This window comes from Felis catus, chromosome E1, assembly GCF_018350175.1.
Source record: "Felis catus isolate Fca126 chromosome E1, F.catus_Fca126_mat1.0, whole genome shotgun sequence".
Classification (NCBI taxonomy): domain Eukaryota; kingdom Metazoa; phylum Chordata; class Mammalia; order Carnivora; family Felidae; genus Felis; species Felis catus.
In genome coordinates, this window is record NC_058381.1 from 49,050,769 (window position 1) to 49,074,840 (window position 24,072).

Genomic DNA, 24,072 nt, shown 5'->3' on the forward strand with positions numbered 1-24,072 from the left:
GAATGTGTCTTACCATTTAGGTATAAAAGGTCTTTTTATGTGCTTTAAATTGTTTTCTGTTTTGATTTTAGAAGATACTTCTGTTTTTTTTCTTGAAGATATTCTGGGTTTGTTTTTAGAAACTTTGAGTACATAAAGCTTAGTTTTTATTTCAAATTCTGAATATTCAAAATTTTAAAATACTTATTATTTACCTTAATATTCAATCTGTACCCAAGTAAAATAGGAACCTAAGATCAACTTCATATGAAGATCTGTCTTAAAATTACTAAATAAAACAGGTCTTCCCCTCCTTGGTTTACCTTCTCTTTTTTCTTTCCCCTTTGCTTTTGCCAATCATTTTATTCATCTTTAAGGATTAAAAAATTGTTTTTAATGTTTTATTTATTTTTGAGAGAGACACAGAGCATGAGCAAGAGAGGGTCAGAGAGAGGGAGACCCAGAATCCGAAGCAGGCTCCAGGCTCCGAGCTGTCAGTACAGAGCCCGACGCGGGGCTCAAACTCACGAACCGTGAGATCACAACCTGAGCCGAAGTCGGACGCTCAACCGACTGAGCCACCCAGGCGCATCCCTAAGGATTTAATGCATATGTATTCTGCGCACCATGCTGATAAATTAATAATTAAGATAGAAGAGAATTATAAATCATATTTCCTTCTATTTGCTGGCTCATGATCTAGATGAATAAACAAAGTTCACACATTTGAAACACTTCCACATTACAGAGAAAAACAGAGTGTCCTATGAAAATAGATCCTTGAGCATTGAGAGAAGGAAGGCATTAATGTCGGTTGGTGGGATTAAAGAACACCTCAGGGGCGCCTGGATGGCTCACTTGGTTAAGTGTCCCACTTCAGCTCAGGTCATGATTTCACGGTTCGTGAGTTCAAGCCCCGCGTCGGGTTCTGTGCTGACCGCTCGGAGCCTGGAGCCTGCTTGGATTCTGTCTCCCTCTCTCTCTGCTCCTTCCCTGCTTGTGCTCTGTCTGTCTCTTTGTCAAAAATAAATAAACATTAAAAAAAAAAAAAAAAGAACACCTCAGAGAGGAGAGAAGACTTGAGTCAGCCTTGAAGATGATCCCTTTGGATGAGGAAACAAATGAAGGGACTTTCCAGATAGTGCAACAAGCAAAAGTCTAAAGAATCAAGAACAGGCTTGGCTTGTTTGGGAAATGCCAATGATACCAGAGTTTGGAAAGGCCAATGATACTAGAGTATGGGGAGTGCCTGACTGCTCGGGACAAATTAAGGAGCTTTCTGTGTGAGGTCTACTGTGAAAAGCATTGAAGGAGAGAGAGCCTTGACACCCACATCTTGAGTTAGAGACGAAAGAAAGCTCTTAGTACAGAAGGCTTGAATGTGTCTCCTTCAGTAATTCCTTAATGAATTTATTGTTGGCCACAATACTGACTACCTGCAGATCAATAGCCTTAGAACACCGATCATTGAACTTGGAAGCAGATGACTTAGTGTTATTAGGGTTGCACAGAGAAATCCTTAGGCTAAATCTCGTGCCGTTATGTAGATACTCCAGACTTAACTGTGAGAAACAGAAACTGCACTGTACGGTTGTGTAGCAGTCGTGAGCGGCCATATGCATTTTGTTCTCATCCAGTGAAACTGGCTGCTCTTCAGCGAACATTTTTGCTCCTAGAGAATTAAGGTTTAATAATCATGTCTGAATAAATGCACTTGAACTGGGAAGGAAGCATTCTTAGGGTCCGTTTTCCCCAGTATTCATGTTTTGTCTAATCCTAGCAATTACCAAAAGGTAACCTGAAAGAGAGCATGGTGTACAAGCTGAAAAAAAAGAAATATCTCAACCTACCAGTGAAGCAGAATAATAAGTAGTAATAAGCAGAATAATAAGTGAGAATAATAAGTAAGAGTAGCCAGTGATAGGATGATTGTCACACTAACTGACGATTGTCTCAGAAAAAAAATATCTTCTGAGGAAAAACTAAGCCAGGCAAAGAAAGACAAATGAGGGGCACCTGGGTGGCTCAGTCAGTTAAGCTTCCGACTTTGGCTCAGGTCGTGATCTCACAGTTGGTGAGTTCGAGCCCCGTGTGGGGCTCCGTGCTGACGGCTCAGAGTCTGGAGCCTGCTTCGGATTCTGTGTCTCCCTCTCTTTCTGCCCCTCCCCCACTTGTGTGTACGCTGTCTCTGTCTCTCTCTCTCTCTCTCTCTCTCTCTCAGAAACAAACATTGAAAAAAGACATGAAAAACTGCACTATGAATATAAGTTGCCATTTTTCATGTTATCGATGTGGAGAGATTTTTCATTACCAAACGTAAGAATTTTTCTTTCTGGCCACCTATGGGCGACCATCTGGCAAGAGCAAGGATAATAATGCATCATCTCTAATTTTGTATGTGCTAGAAAGCATCAGATCCAACGTGATTTTGTATTTGTTACAGAGAATCTGGCACTATTAAATGTTGAAAATTGTTTATTCAGCAAATCTCAAACCTAGTTGCATATACTTGGTCTGTCTTGGGTTTTTTTTTGTTTGTTTGGTGGTGTTTTTTTTTTTTTTCATTTGATTGGTATTTATGGAGCCCCTAGATGCGCCAGGCAGTGTGCCAAATTGTTGGGATACATGAGTGAATGGGGGGTTGCATTACGGTGGGCAAGGCAGATCTTAAAAGGAGCCCTAGATGAAGAAGTCAATTGCGTAGGGTACTTGAAGGTTATATGTTCTATGGTAAAAAGGAACAGCAAAACAAGGAAAGGGAGAGTGGGAGGGCGGGGGGCAAGGCTGCAATTTAAAATAGGGTGGTCAGGGAGACTTCAGTACCAAGATAACGTTTAAGCAGAAACTTAAGACTTTGAGAAAGAAGTCATGTGACTATCTGAGGAGAAGCTTCCAGACACCAAGGCGAGAGCATCTCTGGCATGTCGTCCGCCCAGCAAGGAGGCAGGTGGGCTGCAGTGGGGGGGGGGGGGGGGGGTGGTGGTATAGAGTGGTAGAGGTGAGTTGAGAGGGGTACCTGGGATTGGGTCACATGAGGCCTCATGGAATGTGGTGGTGTGTTTGGCTTTTAATTTTTTTTTTTTTATAATAACAGCTTTATTAAGATACAATTCACATACCAGCAATTAATTCATTGTAAGTGTCCAATTTAATGGTTTTTATTATATTCAACCTTCCGTAACCATCCCCACAATCAATTTTGAATTTCCATTGCCCCCCAAAGAAATCTGATACCCTTTAGCAGTCAGCAACCCACACTCCAACCCTTCTCACTCCAGGCAACCAGTAATCTACTTTCTATGGATTTGCCTTCTAGATATTCAGTAGAAACAGGATCATACAAAACGTAGTCTTTCGTGACTGCCTCCTTTCACTTAGCGTAGCATTTTCAAGGTTCATCCGTGTTAACGTGTGTTAGTATTTCATTCCTTTTCATGATTGAACGATACCCCTCTGGATGGACGTACAACACTTTGTTTATCCCTTCATCAATTGAGGAACATCTGGGTTAGCTCCTCTTTTGGGCTATTAGGAGTAATGCTGCTATGAAGATTTATCTGCAAGTTTTTGTGTGGGTGCGTGTTTTCATTTCTCACCCAGAAGTGGACTTCCTGGAACATGTGATAACTATGTTTAACCTTTTGAGGAACTGCCAAACTATCTTCCACGGGCCTTCCTACGCACAGGGTTTCTCCACATCTTCGCCAGCACTTGCTACTAGCTGTCTTTTGATGTGGACCATCCTAGTGGGCATCAAGTGGTACGTCATTAGTGTTTTAATTTGAAATCGCCTAACTACAGTGATGTTGAACGTCTTCTCATGTGCTTGTTGGCCCATTGTGTATCTTCTTTGGAGAAATGTCTTTTCAGTTCCTTTGCCCATTAAAAAAATTTTTCTTTTAACGTTTTTTTAATTTTTGAGAGCAAAAGAGACAGAGTGTGAGCAGGGGAGGGAGACAGAATCCAAAGCAGGCTCCAGGCTCTGAGCTGTCAGCACAGAGCCCGATGCGGGGCTCGAACTCACAAACCGCGAGGTCATGACCTGAGCCGAAGTGAGAAGCATAACCGACTGAGCCACCCAGACACCCCTGCCCATTTTAAAATTGAGTAAAATTGTCCACTTCTTTTTTTAAATTTTTTTTTTCAACGTTTATTTATTTTTGGGACAGAGAGAGACAGAGCATGAACAGGGGAGGGGCAGAGAGAGAGGGAGACACAGAATCGGAAACAGGCTCCAGGCTCCGAGCCATCAGCCCAGAGCCCGACGCGGGGCTTGAACTCACGGACCGCGAGATCGTGACCTGGCTGAAGTCGGACGCCCAACCGACTGCGCCACCCAGGCGCCCCTAAAATTGTCCACTTCTTACTGAGCCATGAGCAATCTTTATGTATTCTTGATACAAATCCCTTATCAGATGTATGGTTTGCAGATATTTTCTCCCATTCAGCACACATCTAGGCCTTAAAAAATCTTGTTGAGTAAGTATTTGAATGTTCAAAATTATATTCACATTACAATGTTACTATAGAATTAGAATTCAGTTAATTATATGTCAGTGCTAATTTCCCTGACTTAAACTATTAAATATGAGCAATAAATGGATAGAGCTTTCATAATCTTACCATCTCTAAATTCAGTATTACGATTGGTAGGGGGTGTTTAAAATCTGCCATTTTAATGAATGGGCAAATTATAAAAACATGGAATGTGATTAGTTTTTTGTTTAAAAAATAGATTTGATTTTTATTTTTTAAAAAATTTTTTTTTTCAACATTTATTTATTTTTGGGACAGAGAGAGACAGAGCATGAACGGGGGAGGGGCAGAGAGAGAGGGAGACACAGAGTCGGAAACAGGCTCCAGGCTCTGAGCCATCAGCCCAGAGCCCGACGTGGGGCTCGAACTCACGGACCGGGAGATCGTGACCTGGCTGAAGTCGGACGCTTAACCGACTGCGCCACCCAGGCGCCCTATTTGATTTTTCACTCTTACAGATGGAAAAAGTAGAAGCAGACCTAACCAGATCCAAGTCTCTTCGTGAGAAACAGTCAAAGGAGTTTTTATGGCAGCTGGAGGACGTCAAACAACGATACGAACAGCAGGTTGGTCTTTCGTTTTGACGATGCCTTTGAATTTTTAAATGCGTGTGCAATCTCTCTTTTAAAAATCTCGTTATATCACGGACACCTGGCTGGCTCAGTCGGTGGAGCGTGTAACTCTTGGACCTCGGGGTCGTGAGTATGAGCCCCACATTGGGAATAGAGATTGCTTAAAAATAAAAATTTTTTTTAAGTTTATTTATTTATTTTGAGAGAGAGAGAGAGAGAGAGAGAGAGAGAGAGAGAGGGAGAGAGAGAGGGAGGGAGGTAAAGGCAGAGAGGGAAGGAGAGAGAGGATTCCAAGCAGGCTCCATACTGTCAGTGCAGAGGCCAATCAAAGCAGGGCTGAAACTCACAAACCGTGAAATCATGACCGGAGCCGAAATCCAGAGTTGGACACCTAACCAACCAACTTAGCCACCCAGGCGCCCCAAAAATAAAATCCTAAAAAAATATCATTATATCATAAAATCCCTGCCCAGTGATAATTTTACTAAGAATGTTGTTACCAGTGTATGGGAGTCGTTTAAAATAAGATCTGTTTCAGTTAAATCCAGAAACAGAATTTTAGCTCTTTGCTGAAGTCTGTTCTGACAGTTTATCCATCTGCATGTTGAATTGAAACATTTATTGTGATTCCTGAGTCCTTCTGTTCCTGGCAGGGCCTAAGTGTGACCCACTCACTTATTTGAGAAGTGGTTTTGGGTGCCCACCATGTCCCAACCCTGGACAGAGCTGTCAGCAGGACCGACAGTGTTCCTTTGCTCACAGAGCATACACACTCCACTTGGTGTGCAGCCAACCCATTAATAAAAAACCAAACAAAACCAAACAGATGAGATAATCTTGAAGAGTGATTTATGAAGTCGCGAGGAGGTGCGTACAGAGGCCTCGTCGGGGAGAGTCGGGAAGGGGATTACCGGCACTGACAGGTGGTCAGGGAAGCCCTCTGAGCAGGGAACTTTGTGCTCAGAATCTTGAAAACTAGGACTGAGCCAGCCGTGAAGTCTCTGGAAGAAGAGTATTCTGGACTGAGGGAGCGATGCATGCAAGGATCTGATGAGTGCAAGTTGGGAGCGTTCAAGGAACAAAAGATGACAGTAAAGTGGGGGAGCGCCTGGGTGGCTCAGTTGGTTAAGCGTCCGACTTTAGCTCAGGTCGTGATCTCATGGTTCATGAGGTCGAGCCCGTTTCAGGCTCTGAGCTCACGGTGTAGAGCCTGCCTCGGATCCTCTGTCCCCCTCTCTCTCTGCCCCTCCCCTGCTCTCTCTCTCTCTCTCTCTCTCTCTCAAAAATAAATAAACATAAAAAAAATGACAGTAGAGGCTGGTTCAGCATGTATGTAGAGAGGAAGCTTCTAGCTGTAGGAGATGGGGTGAGAATTTGGCTAGGACCAGGACATCCGGGGTAGTGTCTTTTCTAAGAATGTAGTCCAGCTAATTCTTGGAATATTTAAGATGGCTATTAATTTTTACTTATTTGTCTAATTTATTTCCCTAATTTCCTTAACATCTGGAAAAATGTTAATTAGCTTAATCACTAAGAAAAATTAAAGATAGTATTTGAACCTTTTCATTCTGAAAACCTCAATAATTTTTTTCATTATTGTATTTTCAATTCCTTATTAAGTGGGTACTGCATCAAAAACTAATTAATCCCTTGTGATTACTGGATTTAAATCCCTCTCCGAAGTGATAGCAATTAGGGACTCAGTTGAGTTCCATGAAAAGAAAGTCTGGTCTGACATGTGACCTGACTGTTGGTACGTTGTTGTTGCTGTTTTCATCTTAAAATGTTGGTAAAAATACCTGAGTTACTTTCACAGGGATGGTGTAAAGGCAAAAAAGTTCCAAAGACAGAAGTGTGCAAATCGGTCCTTCTTTGTTATTGCCATCATCTGTATTGTCCTGCTCCATTCTGCTTCAACACTTCCCTAAAACGTTACATGAACATGACCTTTTGGGCCCATGCCCATTTCTTCCTTCTCTGACATTATGGCATTAATCACCTCATCATTCCTTACACTGAAATCAGCTCTTGTAAAATATCGTCTAGAGCTGTTCTTAATCCAGAATGGAGTACCAGGGAGCAGAAACTGTCTCTTACTTTTCTTCCAGCCTCAGTTACGTTATGTTTCTGTGATTGAGCCGATAATAGAAATACATTATCGAATTCATTATTGTTTAATTGACTTGGGTGGGAAGTGGGGATAAGAAAGAAGCTGAGGTCATAGCCAAATGTAGATAAGAATATTAAGAATGGGCAAGAAGTGTTGCATATTGTCATGTTCTAGTTACAAGTATAATGGAGGTGATTCTTGGATTGAAAGCGATATTAGAAGCAAAAACAATCACAAGAAAAATGTTACTTCCTCTAAGTAAACTGGTGGAGGAACAGGGGAGAGAGACACAAATATGACTCAGAAACTGTTGTGTTTCAGGATGAGTGTAAGGGGTAGGAGCATTTTCTTTGAGAGTTTAAAAGATTGTATTTTCACTTTGATGATAATTGTGTAGGTGACGAATTTATAGCCAGAGATAGCCACGTGACTTCAGTGCCTGATTTGCATTATGTTGTGATTGTTTTCACAGAGCTCTGGCTTTTTAAAGTTGGACACATAAGGATAACCACCATGGAAAATTAACATTTGACTAAATAAAACTTATTTTAAGTTAAAAAAAGGAATAATACTTGCAACAAATGTGATAGGCAAAGGATGACTCTCTTATGAAATTAATAAATTTATAACAAATAAAAATAATTAGCATTTAAATTAAGTAATTAGCACAAATCATAAGAAAATCATTAATGTCCCGATAAATGACCTGGCAAAGGACCGAAGGAGATAAGAAATGAATAAACGACAGTGTAGAAACATCTACAGCCTTGGTGTTAATAAAAATGCAAATTAGAATTAACAATGATGTGCCATCTAAAGTTGGCAAAAGTTTAGTGAAATTTGTACTTTCATATATTGCTGATGGCATTTAAATTAATACAGCCTTTTTGGAGAGGATTTTGGCACTATCTACCAAGAGCCATAAAAAGTGTTTACACCCGCTGGCCCAATTATTGTTAATCTCAGACAGAAATAGTCAAACAATAATGTCAATTATCATTTAGGTGATGGAATCACGGTTGGTTCTTTTTCTACATTCCTTACTTTCCACATCATGATAGCGTCTTTTTAAATGTGACAGTCATGTTGTTAGTTTACGAATAAACTTACATAAACTTCGTTTGAAACAATGTTAAGTTTCAAAGTCTTTTCTCAGAATGATAGTTTTAAAAATCTACCAAAGTTTATCCTTTGTATAGTCTTGCTTAGAAAGGCTTAATTAGAGGAATTAATTAATTTTTTAAAGAATTGATGCTATTAATAGAAACTACATGCTGTTGCATTAATTTTTCTGTATTTCACTTTCATGAAAAAGGGATAAATGATACAAGTGGTATGCAAATGAATAACAGGAAATAAAAAAAAAAACACCTCGCACAAGGATCCCTCAGGTCTTGGTGATTTCACCCACTTTATTCTTCCTATATCTGTAGGCCTGTTTATTAGACTTGAGAATGGAGATCCCAGGCAGTAACTCGCTAGGGAAAGACAAAGGCAGGAATCTGAGCTAGGAGATTTTAGGAGAATATTTACCAGTGTGATAATACACCAACTTTTTAAAACCTTTTCCAGCAGAAAATTCTGTTAACAGGAACAGTATTCCCCCAGACCTCTCCAAATTGTTAAGATTTTTGCTGGGAAAGTTCATCATAAGCAATGATAAGCATGTAGTTGTGGTCCCTGCAAGCTAGCCCAAGTTCACTAAAAATGCAGCCGATTAAACTAAGCTCATTTTCTTCTTTGAACAGGGGGGCCAGGCTGGTAGATAAAGAAAGGGGAATAGATATAGTGTAACTGGACTTCGCTGAGCCATCTGGCAAGGTCCCTCACAAAGGCAATATGGGAAAGTATGGTTTAGATATTGGTGCATTTATGTGGTTAAGTGAGAGTTCAAAGGGCCATCTCTGAATGACTAGTGTCGACCTGAATTGAGATTTCTGAGTGTGTCAGTCACTGGATGATGATAAAGAGGTAAAGTTCCCTGCTTCCATAGAGCCCAGAGGAGTAGTTAACATGGAGGATGGGACAGTCAGTTCTCTGAAGCTTAAAACAGCTGAAATTAAGATGGTTAAATTTATTGGGATTGAATATAAAATCCTATGCTTAGATGATACAATCATCTGCAAAAAATACGAGGCAAGGGTCGGGTGTAATGTAAGGGAGGGGCATAAACGGTGGGGACAGCAAGAAAGACCGAAAAAAATGCCTGGGATGGTGGGGATAATGGTCCTAGCACATTGTTTACATATCGGGTCACATAAGAAGTAAGTCCGTTGTGGTCACCACGTCTTAAGTAGGACACCAACAGACAGACATGTTCAAATGAAAGTCTCCAGAATATAGAAAGGCTTGGAACCATCTCAGAGGAGATTTGCCGAGAGAAGACAAGACTAAGGAGAATAGCAGATCTGTTTCTTTTTATTTATTTTTTTTAATGTTTATTATTTATTTTTGAGAGAGAGAGATGGACTGTGACAGAGTGCAAGCAGGGGAGGGGCAGAGAGAGAGGGAGACACGGAATCCGAAGCAGGCTCCAGGCTCTGGGCCCAATGTGGGGCTCTAACTCACGAACCATGAGATCATGACCTGAGCCGAAGTTGGACTGAGCTTCCCGGGCGCCCCCAGATCTATTTATTTTTGGAGTCAAGGTCTGTCATACAGGAAATCTGAGGACTGGTCTGTGTGGTAATATCCCAACAGCCAGCAGTTGGTAGCCTCTGCTCCGGGCCACGTATCTCTCCTACATGGTCCACGTGAATTGAGCCATGTCCCCCCTCACAGGAGGGGGAGGCAGAGACCATTACTTGTCCTTCCCATCTTCTAGCTGTAGAAACTGAAGCACATCCTCTTAAGTAACCTGATGAGAGAATCAGAACCTGCACCAGAGCCACGCTCCGACCCCCCTTGCAGTTCCGGGGGGCAGACACTGCAGCCATGTGTAGGTAGCACTGTGAGGCATATTTTGAGTCATCTTGAAATAGTCCTTTCCTAAAGGATTATTCAAATGGGCAATGGTGTATCTCGTGAGAGAGTAAGTTCCCCAGCCCGAGCCTGTGGAAGTGCCTGTCGGGCGTGTTGTGGACGGACCCTGTGCCCGTGGAGGGGGGGGGGCTGTCCCACTGCTAAGGTCCCTTCCAAATCCAGTGTTCAGTGACTTTCTGTTCTTTTGCCTGATTAGACCGCAGCCCGTCTGTGCATCTCTTGACAGACGTAGATCTCTTGTAGGTGTAGACGAGTCGGCAACACCACCGGCTTGTTGACTTACGTACCTGTCTGGTTGGACTTCCTTATTTCAGGGCTTCTGCCGACATTCAGGTCCGAGTGTGACGATTCTTCTGTTACTTTGTCTGACTTTTCCACAACATGTGAGATCTTAAGTGATATGGCTAATAGCATTTCACAATGGAAGGAGATGTCAATGCTCATCTCCCAAGCCCTTCTTTCTCAAACTGGGGTAGTGAGTGAGCCACGGTCAGGGCGTATGTGAAGCTACCATACAAGCTTCCTGGAAGGTTTGAGTCACCTGATGATTTTGTGGGAAAGCAAAGCAGTTTTACTATTGAGGGCACCGTCGTATTAAAACAAACATAGACTTTCCTGTTTTGTAAAATGCAAAGTTGTCATGAATTTATAAGATAAAATAGGGCATTTCAAAGAAACTTCCAGCTTGCAGAGGCTGCTTCAGGCTATGCCCTCAGATCCCCCTGGAGGGCGGAGGGGGGTTGCTATTCATTTTCACTGCTGCTGGGGGTACTTCGGTGGAAAAGTTGTAGAAGCACTTATCTAGTGTAATCCTCACTTAAAAAAAATTTTTTTTTAAATGTTTTATTTATTCTTGAGAGACAGAGCATGAGCATGGGAGGGGCAGAGAGAGAGGGAGACACAGAATCTGAAGCAGCTCCAGGCTCTGAGCAGTCAGCACAGAGCCCGACGCGGGGCTCGAACTCACCAGCAGTGAGATTGTGACCTGAGCCGAAGTCGGACGCTCAACCGACCGAGCCACCAGGCGCCCGGGTCCTCACTTTTTATCATGAGAATTGACATCCAGAGGAAATGAACGACTTGTGCTTGTGGGGCCTCAGTTTCCTTACTTGATTTTCATTTTTGAGTCCCTCTCATATAGGAAACATCATTGCCAGTAGCTGCAATGAAGTGAAAAAAGCAAAGTGGTATTTTAAAATATTTCAGCCAGAGTGCAGGCATAAAGTGGGCAGCTGTGGAGAGAAAAACATCAAACACATGGGCTAAACACTCACACAAATATCCTGTAAAGCCCAAGCTTTCATCAAGATTTCCTGTTTCTTTCCTGTATAACCCATTGGAACAAAAAGACAATTCTAATTGTCTGCACAACCCTCATTCAAGCTGGAAACAAACAGCAAACCAGGCATGCTAGGATTTCCTGAACTATGGAGATTTTTTTGGCAGTCCCATCAGATCATTCTTTAGTCTTATATTTTATATCTTCTCTTTTCACTACAAAGCCTTTAAAGGGAAATGTAGTTCAACAGATAAACAAGCGGTCGAATGCTTGGGAAAGAATAGATGGTTATTGTCAATGATTGTTAAAAAACACTGAAGGGCCAGCCGCTTACACGTCACTATTATTTGAAACTTAAAAATATTTTGGCAGCAAAGAGAGTGTAAAGATGAGACAGGTTATACCAGGTAAGTAAGTAGTTGGGAAATTTTAAGATCAGTTGAGATACTCAGTTTGCAGCTAGCCTGTGCTTCCCAGGTTTTTCCCCTGCAAGTGTTTTAGTTTTTTGTTATCTTGATTTTTTTTTTTTTTTTTTGGCTTCACTGGAGAAGGAGACAGTACAAAGCAAGACGTAGAGGAAGAGAGTGAAGGCACTGACTAGTCAGGGTGCACTTCCCGCCCCCCCCGCCCCCCCCCACAAGGCGGAGGTGTGCGGGCGGGACCCCAGCCCAGGGAGAGGGTGTTGGCATCAGAGGGGAGGGGTAGGCCTCTGCTGTAACTAGTGAAAAGAGGAGGGAGGACAGATGCACAGAAGTTTGTATATCTGCAGTAAGGAAATGAGGACACTCTTGTTCCTAAAAGGTTTTCCTTTGTGAGAGAGGAGGCGAGATGCTTTGCTGAGACTGGAGGAGTTATGTGGGCGGCAGGGCTGAGAGATGTGGGCGTCGTGTGATATTGTTGTGGAGATGGCATGACCGATCTGACTAGAACAACCTGGGTGAAACTTCTTTTTGGCACTGAGGTCCCCGATGAGGTTAATGACCATGAATTTGGGGGTCTCTTCAAAATGGATTTTCATGGGACTTCTCGCTTTCCGAACACGCGGGAGCATTCATCGTACCTCGGGTCCGCTCTGTCATTCTCTTTGTCGTCGTCCTGCTCACTTATCTTACTCTTTCTAAGTCTTTTGGCTCGGCTTTCCTTTTCCAGTTGGTAACCAATAATTTTTGAGCCTAAGCTGCGTATCAGCCACCCTGTTCTCTCCGCGGTGGTCGAGGAAGAGGCATTCTTGATCCAGTACTGCCGCAAGGCACACATTGGTCCTACAGGCCACGGGCAAAGTGCCAGATTCCTGGACGTGAGCCTGTGGCGCCACAGAGGCTGGGCCCGTGTGTCTGTGGCCTGGGTCCACAGAATGGGCGTCGATGCTTCGTGAAAGGTGCGTGCAGCTAGGCCTCTTCCTTTCTGTTTGCTTGCTTGTTTGGAACTTTCCTCATCTCAGTTAAGACAAATGGCCCTTTTATCTGGAGTGGGAATGAAGAGGGCGATGGTGAACACATCTGTTTTCAGTAACTGTGATGTGAAGCATGTATGTTTCATTTCAGGGGTACTTCATTTGAACAATGTTTCCTAGATAGCGGTATGGCTGATTGAGGATTCCCATTCCCTAGATCCCTTAGGAGTCTACAAGAGAAGCAGTGACTTTCCAACCATTCATTATTTAACGTATGTTTATCGAGCAACTACTTTGTGCTAAACACTGTTCCAGGTGCTTAGGATATGGCAATGAACACAATAGTCTCTATTATTACGATAGAGGAGACAACAATACCTCTCTCTCTCTCTCTCTCTCTCTCTCTCTCTCTCTCTCTCTCTCTCTCCCTTTCTCTCTCAAAATGTAAGGTAAGGTAATGCTAATTGCTATGAAATAAAGCAAGATCAGATGTTGGAGTGAAAGGGCTATCTTATATACAGTTGTTTCACAGAAGGTGTTATTTTCGATAAGGCCAGTGAAAGGCTCTAAAGAAGTGATGTTCTCTAAATTAAAGAATTAAATTAAAACCTGCATGAAGGGAAGGAGGAGACCATACAAAACTTGAGGTACGGAGAGAATATTTTGCGTAGAAGGAATGGGCTTGTATGTGGCTGGCATGGAGTGAGTGAGGGAGAGAGTGTTAGGAGCCAAGGTCAGGCTGTGGACAGCTTGCACCATGTTCATGTCCCACTGTGGTGGGAAGCTTCGGTTTTATTCTGATGATGGAGAGCCGTGGGAACATTTGAGCAAGATCTGACCTGCTGCTTAAAACGCCTTCTCTAGCTGCTGTGCAGAGCATTGATTGTAGGGGAGGCAGGGAGGCCAGCCAGGAGACGAAGGCGGTGGTCTGGTGAGAGACGGCCCTGCTTTGGACCCAGGGGGGTGCGCTGGGGGTGACAGCAAGTGGTCAGATTGGGCCGTATTTTGTAGGAAGGACTTGTTAATGGATGCGAAATGGAGTGTGAGGGGAAGAGGGAACTCAAACACGACTCCTGAGTTTCCCAGCCCAACAACCAGGTGAATGGTGGTGACAGACACAGACCTGTGAGTAGAGAGAGAAGAGAAAGGAGGTCACAAGGCTGAGCCCAGGGCTACTACAACACCTGGAGATGCGGAGGAGGTGGAGGAAATACAGAGACCGGAAAGAACAGCCAATGAGGCAGCAGGGAGACTCAGAAGGTCTGTTTTCCCATAAACCATGTGCAGTGAGCATTTCAGGAAGGAAGAAGTGAGTGACCTCTTGTTTCAGGTGTTGCCAAGAAGGGAAATCAGATGGAGACGGCGAGCTGGCCGACGGACTCGGCGAGAAGGTCTTTCGCCACCTCATTCAAGGCCAGTTTCAGTGGAAGGCGGGAACAGAAGCCTGAGTGATGGGGCTGGAGAGAGAATGGGACGTGAGCACCCCTTTTGGGAGATTTCGAAGGAGGGGAGCTGAGAAATGAGGTGGTAGCCTGAGGGGCAGGCAGGGTCAACGGGAAGGTTTTAGAAAATGAAATAGGTACGAAGGTCCGTTTGATGATGACCATGGTCCGTTGGAGACGACAGTGTCGGTGATGCAGACCCTGGTGGGATCATTGTGAGAGCAAGTGCTTGATTTGGCAAGGGGGGGGTGGCACCGGAAGGCGGGGCTCTCCTGAGGTGGCAACAAGGACGGCCACCCATTTGAGTCACAGGAAAGGCAGAGGCTACCTAGGCAGGTAGACATGTCAACGTGGTGATGAGAGGAAGCCATTCCCTTCAGACTCTTTCTGTTGTTTGTTCCTGAATGCCACCTGCTCCATTCAAGATGATGAATGATTGTGAAGCATAAAAAGAAAGTAAAGGCACAGTCCATGTTTTGGAGGAATTTATAACCTGGTTGATCTCTTTGTCCTTCTGAAGCCCATACTAGCCGTAAATCCCATGCTAGCCAGACACTCTGATGATTTTTGTATTTCATATTCATTCTGCAGCAGTGATATGCCAGATTGAGACAAGCTGAATGCATTTTAGAGGAACAGACATCAGGCAAAAGAAATTGAAACTAAAATGTGCAGTGAAGGCATGTTTTCCCCCCAAATGCTGAACTCTGTCCAAGAGAGTGAATTCTCAGTTCATGAATTTTCTCAATTTTGAGTGGCTTAAATTGACCATCATTAAACCGTGAAGAAGAATCTTGAGATATTGGACTATCTGAATGAATCCTTCCTGGGTTTTAACTGAGATCTGGCAGATAAGGACCCAGAAAATAGTAGCCAGTTTTCCAAAAAAGTTGTGAAAGCTCAAGGTCATTGTTGTCACTCGTGACCCGCAGGCGCCGGGAAGGTATTTTGCAGTGTTCAGTGGGAAAGAAGGCTGCAGAGAAGAGTGCTGGCTTCCCATACTTGCAGCATTTTCCCACCTTTCCTCCGTGGCTGCTGGTGCGCTTGCGGCCTTCAGCCCTTAGGTATCCTGAGCTTTAGGAACGTCCGCTCGCTCTTGTCCCTGCTACTGATGCCTCAGTAGAGAGCAAGAGGGGAAGCAGCTGCACCTGCTGGCGGGCCCTCGTTCCATCCCGAATAGCAGTTAGCACAGCAACACTAACCTTTAAAGAGAAGAGAACTTGCGTAACTACACGGAACCGTTGACAGATTCCGTTGATGGCTTCTTTGGTTGTAGTGGACATCTAGTCCTGGAGCCCCACGGCCACCCGCAGGTGACAGGTTCTACTTCTGCTCTTGACACACGGATGACTTTGTGCTTTTTTTTGTTGTTGCTGTCGGTGCCTGTTTCTGCGAAGATGTTGTTCGTGAGGTCAGACTGTGCTGTGGCATTTTCTGTGCCAACTTGTGCTGAATTTTCACTCTGACTCCAAAGGCTCAGAGCAGATTGTATATGTCCTTAGGCTTATCTTTTCTTTTTTAAAGTTCTTATTTGAATTCCAGTTAGTTAGCATACAGTGTATTATTAGTTTCAGGTGTACAATATAGTGATTCAACCATTCTGTCCATTGCTCTGGGCTCATCATGATAAGTGTACTCTTAATCCCTGGAAAATCCTTTTTTTTTTTTTCTTTAAATGGCCACCTCTTCAAAGTACCCCTTGAACTATTAACCCTATGTGTATGTAATTACTCACAGTAGTTGAACTGACCTTCGTCTCTCTTTTTAAAAAGGTAGCACATTTCAGTAGTTGGTTTTACGAGGCATTGGTCTTCCCTACGACTTTACCCAAGCTGAACCAGGCTGGGGGGATCCAGAACTGCCATAGCGTAGTACTGAGGAAGAGTTCAAAAAGTCTCAGGAAAATGAGAATATTCGAATGATACTGCTACTTTAGACCAGATAACCTACTCCGCGGGAGGGCCTAGAAGATACTGCCTTCACTAAGGTGTTGAGGAATGCACTGACGGTGGGGGCACTGATACTGTTGAGCAGCTACGCGGTGGCTTCCTCCACGTGCTGGCACCTGTCGCGGGAGATGCTGCCATGGAACTGGGCTGCCTGCTTCCAAGAGGATGGTAGGGTTCCAAAATGGCAGACGCCAGCTGGAGGTGGGGCACTTGAACGTCAGACGGAAGGTAGAAGTGATTCCTCTAATGGGCCCCAAGGCTAGGGAGGCAATCAAGGTGTCTAGTCGGGCAGGGATATGTAAACAGAGATGGTGCCTACAGCAGTTGTCTGGGGGGGTAAGAGAGACAGAGACCAACGAGAGTACTACTTGCACAACATCAAGAAAAAGTCAAGAGCTGGTGAGTGAACTTTAGACAATATCCACTTGAGTGGAAAATCATGGTCCTTCATCCAGTTTCCAGATCTAAGTTCATAGTTCACGGACCCTTGATAAGGGCTCTTACAATGCCAAGTAAATATCTCCCCAAGGGGAGCTGTTGCCAGCTGACATGGTACATATAGCACACAGTGGAGGAAGCAGAAATTCCCCTGGAGTCTTATTCTGGAGTGACTCCTGTTAATGTGGTATGAGTATAATTCCAGAAATTTCTGAGAGATGGATAAATAGAAGGCTTTGTAGATACAAAGACAAAAACATTTTTTAAGAAATGAGACTATGCTGGGGCGCCTGGGTGGCTCAGTCTGTTGAGCGTCCAACTTCAGCTCAGGTCATGGTCTCACGGTCCGTGAGTTCGATCCCCGCGTCGGGCTCTGTGCTGACAGTTCAGAGCCTGGAGAATTTCGGATTCTGTATCTCTCTCTCTCTCCCCCTCCCCTGCTCATACTCTGCCTCTTTCTGTCGCTCAAAAATAAGTAAATGTTAAAAAAAATAATAAGTAAGTAAATAAATAAAAATAAAAAAAGAAATGAGACTATGCGGTATATTCTGCTTATATTAGAATAATCTCATGTGAAATCAGTTGAAGTAAAGAAACAAGGAAAACTTAAGGAATTTCTGAAGTGTAGAAAAATGTTTCTTTACCATATGACAACAGGTGATTTCTTAGAACATTAAGAAATAAAGATAAAAAAATACATGGAGGTTAGAGTCATTTTGAATTTTATGGTTCGATTTTGAGAGCATTAGTTTCCTCACTACAATAAAAAAAAAAAATTGACATGCTCAACCCTCTTTCCACCCAGTCCCCTCCCACTCTCTTTCGTCAAATTATCATGTCATTTACACATCGTGGAGGGTTATAGCATTTGTATTCTGTTCTATAAGCACAAGGATCATAACATCATTACATGGAGTTCGGTTTTTATTGAAACCATTTTTGTGCTCACCACGGGGACATCCAGCACCCCCCCGCCATAGCAGTTTCCTTCACTGTGATTCATCTGTTGAGCGCTGAGATTTCATCACGGAGTTGTTTTTTCCAAGAAGGGCATATAATTGTTGTATTCGCTGCATTTTTGCATGCTTGAAAATCACTCTATGTTCCCTTAGTTTGGGCTGGGCATTACATGCTCTGCTGGACCTTTTTTCCCTGAATCTTTGTACATATGGTTCCACTATATTTTGGCCCTGAGCTGCCCTGGTCGTCTCTTGGTTGCCTGGATTTCATCCTCACGTTTTTTTTTTTGTTTGTTTTTTTTTCCTAGAGTGGTTTGGGTTCCATAGTTTCAAGTTTAGTTGTAGTATTCTTGAGCTGTTATTTTCCTCAATTGGGAAAAAAAAAAGGCTTTTTGTGGCATACGGTGTGTTTCTTTGTTACACACACTCAACTCTTCATTCATTACAGGGAAATTTTCTTTTTTTTTTTTAAATTTTTTTTAATGTTTATTTATTTTTGACAGAGAGAGAGAGACAGAGCATGAGCAGGGGAGGGGCAGACAGAGAGGGAGACACCGAATCCGAAGCAGGCTCCAGGCTCTGAGCTGTCAGCACAGAGCCCAACACGGGGCTCGAACTCACAGACCACGAGATCATGACCTGAGCTGAAGTCGGGCACTCAACCGACTGAGCCACCCAGGCGCCCCACAGGGAAATTTTCTGATATATCTGTGTGTACATGGGTTTTCTTGCTGTTTGCTCTCCACATTCTCTTCTCTCCTTCATTCTCTCAAGTCTTTTGTCAATGTCAGTGATTCGATTTTCAGCCACGTTTATTCAGTTGATTGCTGTTTCTAATGGCGAATTTACAATTAACTTTGTGATTGGGTTATTTTGGTCCTTGGTTAATTCTGTTGTTCTATCTTCTTGTCTATGGGTTCTTCTTCTGTCGCTGTTGTGCTCCTACTAGGTCCCCTGTCACTCCACTTGCTCCTGATTTTGAGGGTGTGTTTCCTTCCCTCGAGAATGATGGGCCTGCCTTCCTTTCTTCCTTCTCCTTCCCCACCTCTTTTAAAAAACGTTTTTATTTATTATTATTTTTTAATATTTATTTTTGAGAGAGAGAGAGAGAGACAGAGCACAAGCACAGGAAGGGCAGAGAGAGAGGGAGGGAGAGAATCCGAAGCAGGCTCCAGGCTCTGAACTGTCAGCACAGAGCCCGATGTGGGGCTTGCATCCACAAACTGGGAGATCATGACCTGAGCTGAAGTCAGATGCTTAACCGACTGAGCCACCCAGGTGCCCCTCCCCCAACTTTTAGTTTGTTTTTTAGTTGGTGTAATATTTTCATAGCTGTCTAAACACTTTTTCCTTTCACCTCACTTGGGCTTTAAGTGGGCAGCACTCTCCGAATCTATTCATTTTGGTTTATACACGTGAATTCTCTTTGACTCCATTTCTGCCTTTTTTTTTCAGCCTGTCTGTCTTCCTCTAGGTTTCAGTTTGAGGGCAAAGGTATTCTGTTGTATTTACTTTCTACAGCTTGAGATTAGGATAAGGTCGAGGAGGGGAACTTAGGTGAGGGCAGTGGCACACTTTGTTAGAGAAACCGATACCTGCTGTGTCTTTTAACATTTTGCTAATGTCTTCCCCCAAGATTTGCTTTCTGTATTGGACCAGTTTTTCTTTTCTTTTCTTTTCTTTTCTTTTCTTTTCTTTTCTTTTCTTTTCTTTTCTTTTCTTTTCTTTTCTCTTCTCTTCTCTTCTCTTCTCTTCTCTTCTCTTCTCTTCTCTTTTCTTTTCTTTTCTTTTCTTTTCTTTTTTAATGGGAACTCTGAAGCCTGTGCTTCGATCAGAATCAGCCACAATTTTTCACTTTCTCATCCATCTCTTTCCAGCAGCCATTTCCACTGATGCAGTTACGCCCTTACCCTTACCTTAGAAGATGTTCCTCAGCAGTACTTTGCTCAGCATTTCTGCCTCTGGGGAAGGAACAGAATAGTAGAGCCTCTCTTTCTTTCCTTGACTACCACCCTTTGCCATGGATGGCCAAGGTGATAACCTTCTTTCCTTGTTTGGTTGTTGCCAGTGAATGTCCTAGTGTGTTTTACATTTGTTTCGTTCCTTTCACAATTTTTCAGCAGTCTTTCCCCAGAAGTTGTGATGCCAGGTGTGTTCGCCATGAGGCACTGGTCGCCCTGGAAGCCACTTGTTCCCTTCTTGCCAAAAGCATCCCATCAGCAGCTGAGTGACTGACTGTCAGGGTGTTACAGGGAAGTCTTGTGGATTAAGATGGACGTTGTATTACCTTGGTAGCCTTCACCCGTGTCCAAACTTCAACTTTCATACTTCTGTTCACTTGAAATGAGAGCAGTCACCACTGAGTTGTAAGACAACGTCTATCCCGAGGGCTCCTAACTGGAGACTCCTCCCCTTCCTCCTTTCCCAGCCAGAGCATGCGGAGGACCTCTTTTTGCTACTTCCTGTAGCTTTAACCCATTCTTATACCAAGGCTTCAGAATATAGATTTTGTAATTTGGTTATGTTCAAGGTTATTTTAGTTAGTATTCTGTACCACCAGCCCCTTTAAAAAATATGTTGGATGCATTCTATCACTTCTATAATTATGCTTCTGGTTTTGGAATTTCTGACGTTGAGGTGTGTTACTGGGATGTGTTGGTCTTCTGGGGGTTGTGTACTGAGAAGTAATGACTTCTTCTGTCCCCATTGTCGTTTTCTTTATGAGATTTTTAAAATATGTTCAGGCCACATTTGCCAGCACTGATTTCACTGGAAAGCAGTTACCAGGACTTAAAATATACATTCCGGGGCCTCCAGAGACTTGCGTATTTGGTGGTTCCATCTTGGTCTTTCTCAGAGCCTGGAATGTACTTCTGCTCTTGGACACGTATGTGAAGCCTCACTTAGAATGGGGACGCCGGCACCAGACTGCACGACGATTTAGTCTGTGATGGATGGCTGTGCTTTCAGGGACTTCAGAACTTTAAAACTTCACTCTTGAACTTCATGTGTAGTCTGTGTTGGGGGGTAGCATAGTGGATGGAGCATCATCTCCTATTTTGACCTACAAAAATGATAGTTGTTGTCAACCTAATAGTGTCTAGGCTATAAAGCCATTTTCTCACTTGAACCCCAACCACCAAGGCATCAAGCCCAGCACCTAAGGGCACTACCAGATGCTACCAGACACTTGCACTTCAGGGCTATTCACTTTACTCCCCCGGAAGACATGTCAAGCTGCCTTTTTTCTTAAGTTTATTTGTTTTGAAAGAGAGAGAGAGCGAGCAAGCGAGCATGTGCACATGAGCCGGGGAGGGACAGAAAGAGAGGGAGAGAGAGAATCCCAAGAAGGCCCTGTGCTGTCAGTATGGAGCCTGATGAGGGGCTTGATCCCACGAACCGTGAGCTCATGACCTGAGCCAAAATCAAGAGTCAGACACTTATCCGACTGTGTCACCCAGGCTCCCCGCCATCTGCTTTTGTACATGTAGAGCGGGTATACCTATCCAGTGTAGATACCTGGCCCATAGCCCCGTGCTTTCGGATTAGGGAACTTAAAGCTTTCCTTCCTTTATTACAGGGAGCTCTGTAGCTGGCCTTATTGAAGCACATTCCTGGGTGATGGTGCATCCTATTTGCCCCTATAGGATAGATTATGGGTTCTGGACCGCTTCGACACAGAGACCTCGTTGTCACTGAACATTCGTCTTTGTGGATGCTGTGTACTTTTACATCCTCCACATTTTCTGCGATTTACAACCTCCTGGTCACCATTAACTCCGTTAGACATTATTGTTGGTCAACCAGAAGTATCTATGAGTCCAAGATAAAGTACTGTACTTTATGTTTGCTTTTGAGATACGCCCACAAGTAAAAGACGGAACTGGAAAAGCCAAAAAACTCTTAACATTTACTTACATGGAAGGGGCTAGGGACCAGTGAAATCTTCAATTTAAACACAGATTCACTTTGATGATGGCCTTTGTGGTTATGAATATCATGGTTAAGTTGTTTCCAGAGCATTAGGGTTTTTCTTCTGGACTCTGCTATTTATGAGGAGAAGACATCTGCTGGAAGGTACTAACAGTGAGGAATCCTGGGCAAAGACCAGAAAGGGCTCATAACACCTAGAGGTTGGCCAGCTAGTGTTGGCATGAGCAGACAGGCCTCTGGTATTTCACTTTAAAAGGCTCTCGCAACCTGAGATTTATTCACTCATTCACTAGCGTCACTGAGCAATGGGTCCTGACAAAATAACAAAGTACTACTAATTTATGAACATCTGACTTTAGGCTCGAAATTCTACTATCTCTATTTCATTTGTTCCTGATTTTTAAAAATGAATAAACTGAAATCTGAACATGGGCAGGCCATTGATCAGTCTACAAGAGCTCTTCAAATAACTCCGAGAAAGTTACTATGAAAGTACCTTACTTAGAGCCTAGACTGAGGCAGCGCCATTACTCACAATCTATCTGATAGTGACTCCTGATCGTGTGGTGTGTTTTTTCTTGGGGGAAAGAAGTTCTTCTGTACTTCTTCTGCCCTAATTACAGGTCAATTGGTTGCTTTTTCCTTGAGTGTATAAAATAATTGGTTTTCCATCAATTTTAAATCCTATCCATTCTCTCAATGTTCCTGAGACTTTTGAGAATCAGATCTCACTAGAACTTTCTACCTCCATCCACTTCTTTCAGTGTGTTATATACTTAAATGATTTTAATTAAAACTTATAAATTTATTATAATAATGCTTGATAGTGTAACACTGAGTAGAAATAATAATGTGTCCAAGAACTAAAAATATTCTAACTCAATAATTCATAAACTCAGATGCCTGAAATAATGCAGTAATATCAATAAAACGTTGAATTCTCTCTTTTTTTGTGATTAACATTATAGTTGTGTGAATCACAGAGTAAAGCATGCACATTAATTTTAAATAAGAAAGCTTTGCTACTTGGTAGATAAGCAGACGATGTTTATGTTATTTTTTCTATATGTTGCCAACAGTAGAATAATATGGAAGAAATATCCCTACATTTTAAGTAGGCACAAATTCACTAGAATGCGTCTTTGTTCTCAGATGCAAAATAAATATTTCCATATTATTTTATACATTATTTTGTTCTGATAAGTGGATATGAAGAGCGAGTATCCTTTTCTTTCTTCTAAATAGTATAGTACATTTATGAGTGGCCAGAAATTTCGTGCTCATTTTCCAACTCCAAGAAAAATCACAGTAAGGAAACATGTTGAAACCTGTGTGTAAGCACATTCAGTTCGTGTTTTGATTCTTAATTTGCAATTAGAGGATGAGAATTTCAAATCTCAAAAGAAAAGAAGTTCTGAAATTTAGCGTAGCATGTACGCCTGGAGAAATGAATGCTATCGCTTTAAGATAAGGTAGGCTGGTGATTCATTGCACGACACAAGAAACAAGATCGATTTGGAGCAGGCTCCTACTGTTAGCTTTTTTGAAGATGGATTCTCACGCCGAAAATAACACAACATATTCTAGATAACAGCAGTTTTTTCCCCTGAAATCCACCAAAACTGAAGAAAAATCCAAGTGACTGTTCTTAGCAGCTGTGTGGCCTGGAGTTCACTGGGGAAGCTGGCTTCCTGCAGTCCCCTATTCATCACCTGCTTCAAAGACAGCCTGGCTGGCTATAGTTTGCAGGCCAGGTAGGGTGCCATTGTGCACAGTCTGGGAGGATTAGTATCAAAGCTGCGGCAACCAGGCCCTTGGTCTCGGGCTGCCATTCAGTCTAGCAGGGAGAGGCTAAGACTGGCCAAGGTCACAGTCTCCAGTGTGGAGTGGACTGGGAAAGGATCCTGAGAATAGAATGCTCTTTATGAAATCATGGCGCAAGCCTGCAGCACAGCAGGTGCCCTTCTGGAACACATAACATCTGTTTATGTTGGTATACCGTAGCTGACAACGAGATAATAGAGCTTTGAAATTTATCATTTTATTTTTTTAAAAAGACCACTGTATATACAATAATCCAGATGCGTATTTAGCTTCGATCTTTTATTTGAAAATCATAAAGAAAACTGGCCGATTTAATTGCTGCTTTTTACGTGTATATATTTAAGCAAACAGCAACGCGTACTGACTATTAACCATTTATAACCATTGCTGATCAGTAATACCCGAATTCTTGGGTAGGAAATACGTAGCATTCGACATAATTTTTTTCAATGTTCAGGCATTTATGTCAACAGATTGCAGAACGATTTCCTGAATATGCCCAACTGGCTTGAATATTAGGAGGTTTGGATAAAATCACCCCCTCCCCCCAGACGAGAGTATTTCAAGGGTGAGGTAATAATGACGCAAAAATAAAATTTTCAACTTGGACAAATTAGAGAAAAATTAAGCTGTCCATGAGTTGTCATGACGACAAGGATGTTCTGTTGATGAACTG

General features: G+C 42.9%; 1 protein-coding gene across 19 annotated transcripts in view; it reads left to right on the forward strand.

Annotated features, from left to right (window-relative positions):
- Nucleotides 1–24,072, forward strand: part of CEP112 (centrosomal protein 112) — a 467,190-nt gene that overhangs the window by 178,841 nt on the left and 264,277 nt on the right. For 18 of the 19 annotated variants that reach the window (XM_023244533.2, XM_045044857.1, XM_045044855.1 and 15 more), the window contains one exon: nucleotides 4,974–5,081. The exons of the other annotated variant lie outside the window; for it this stretch is intronic. In XM_023244533.2, coding sequence (XP_023100301.2) covers nucleotides 4,974–5,081 — 108 coding nt within the window. The remainder of the gene's footprint in view (nucleotides 1–4,973; nucleotides 5,082–24,072) is intronic. 19 annotated transcript variants of the gene reach the window in all.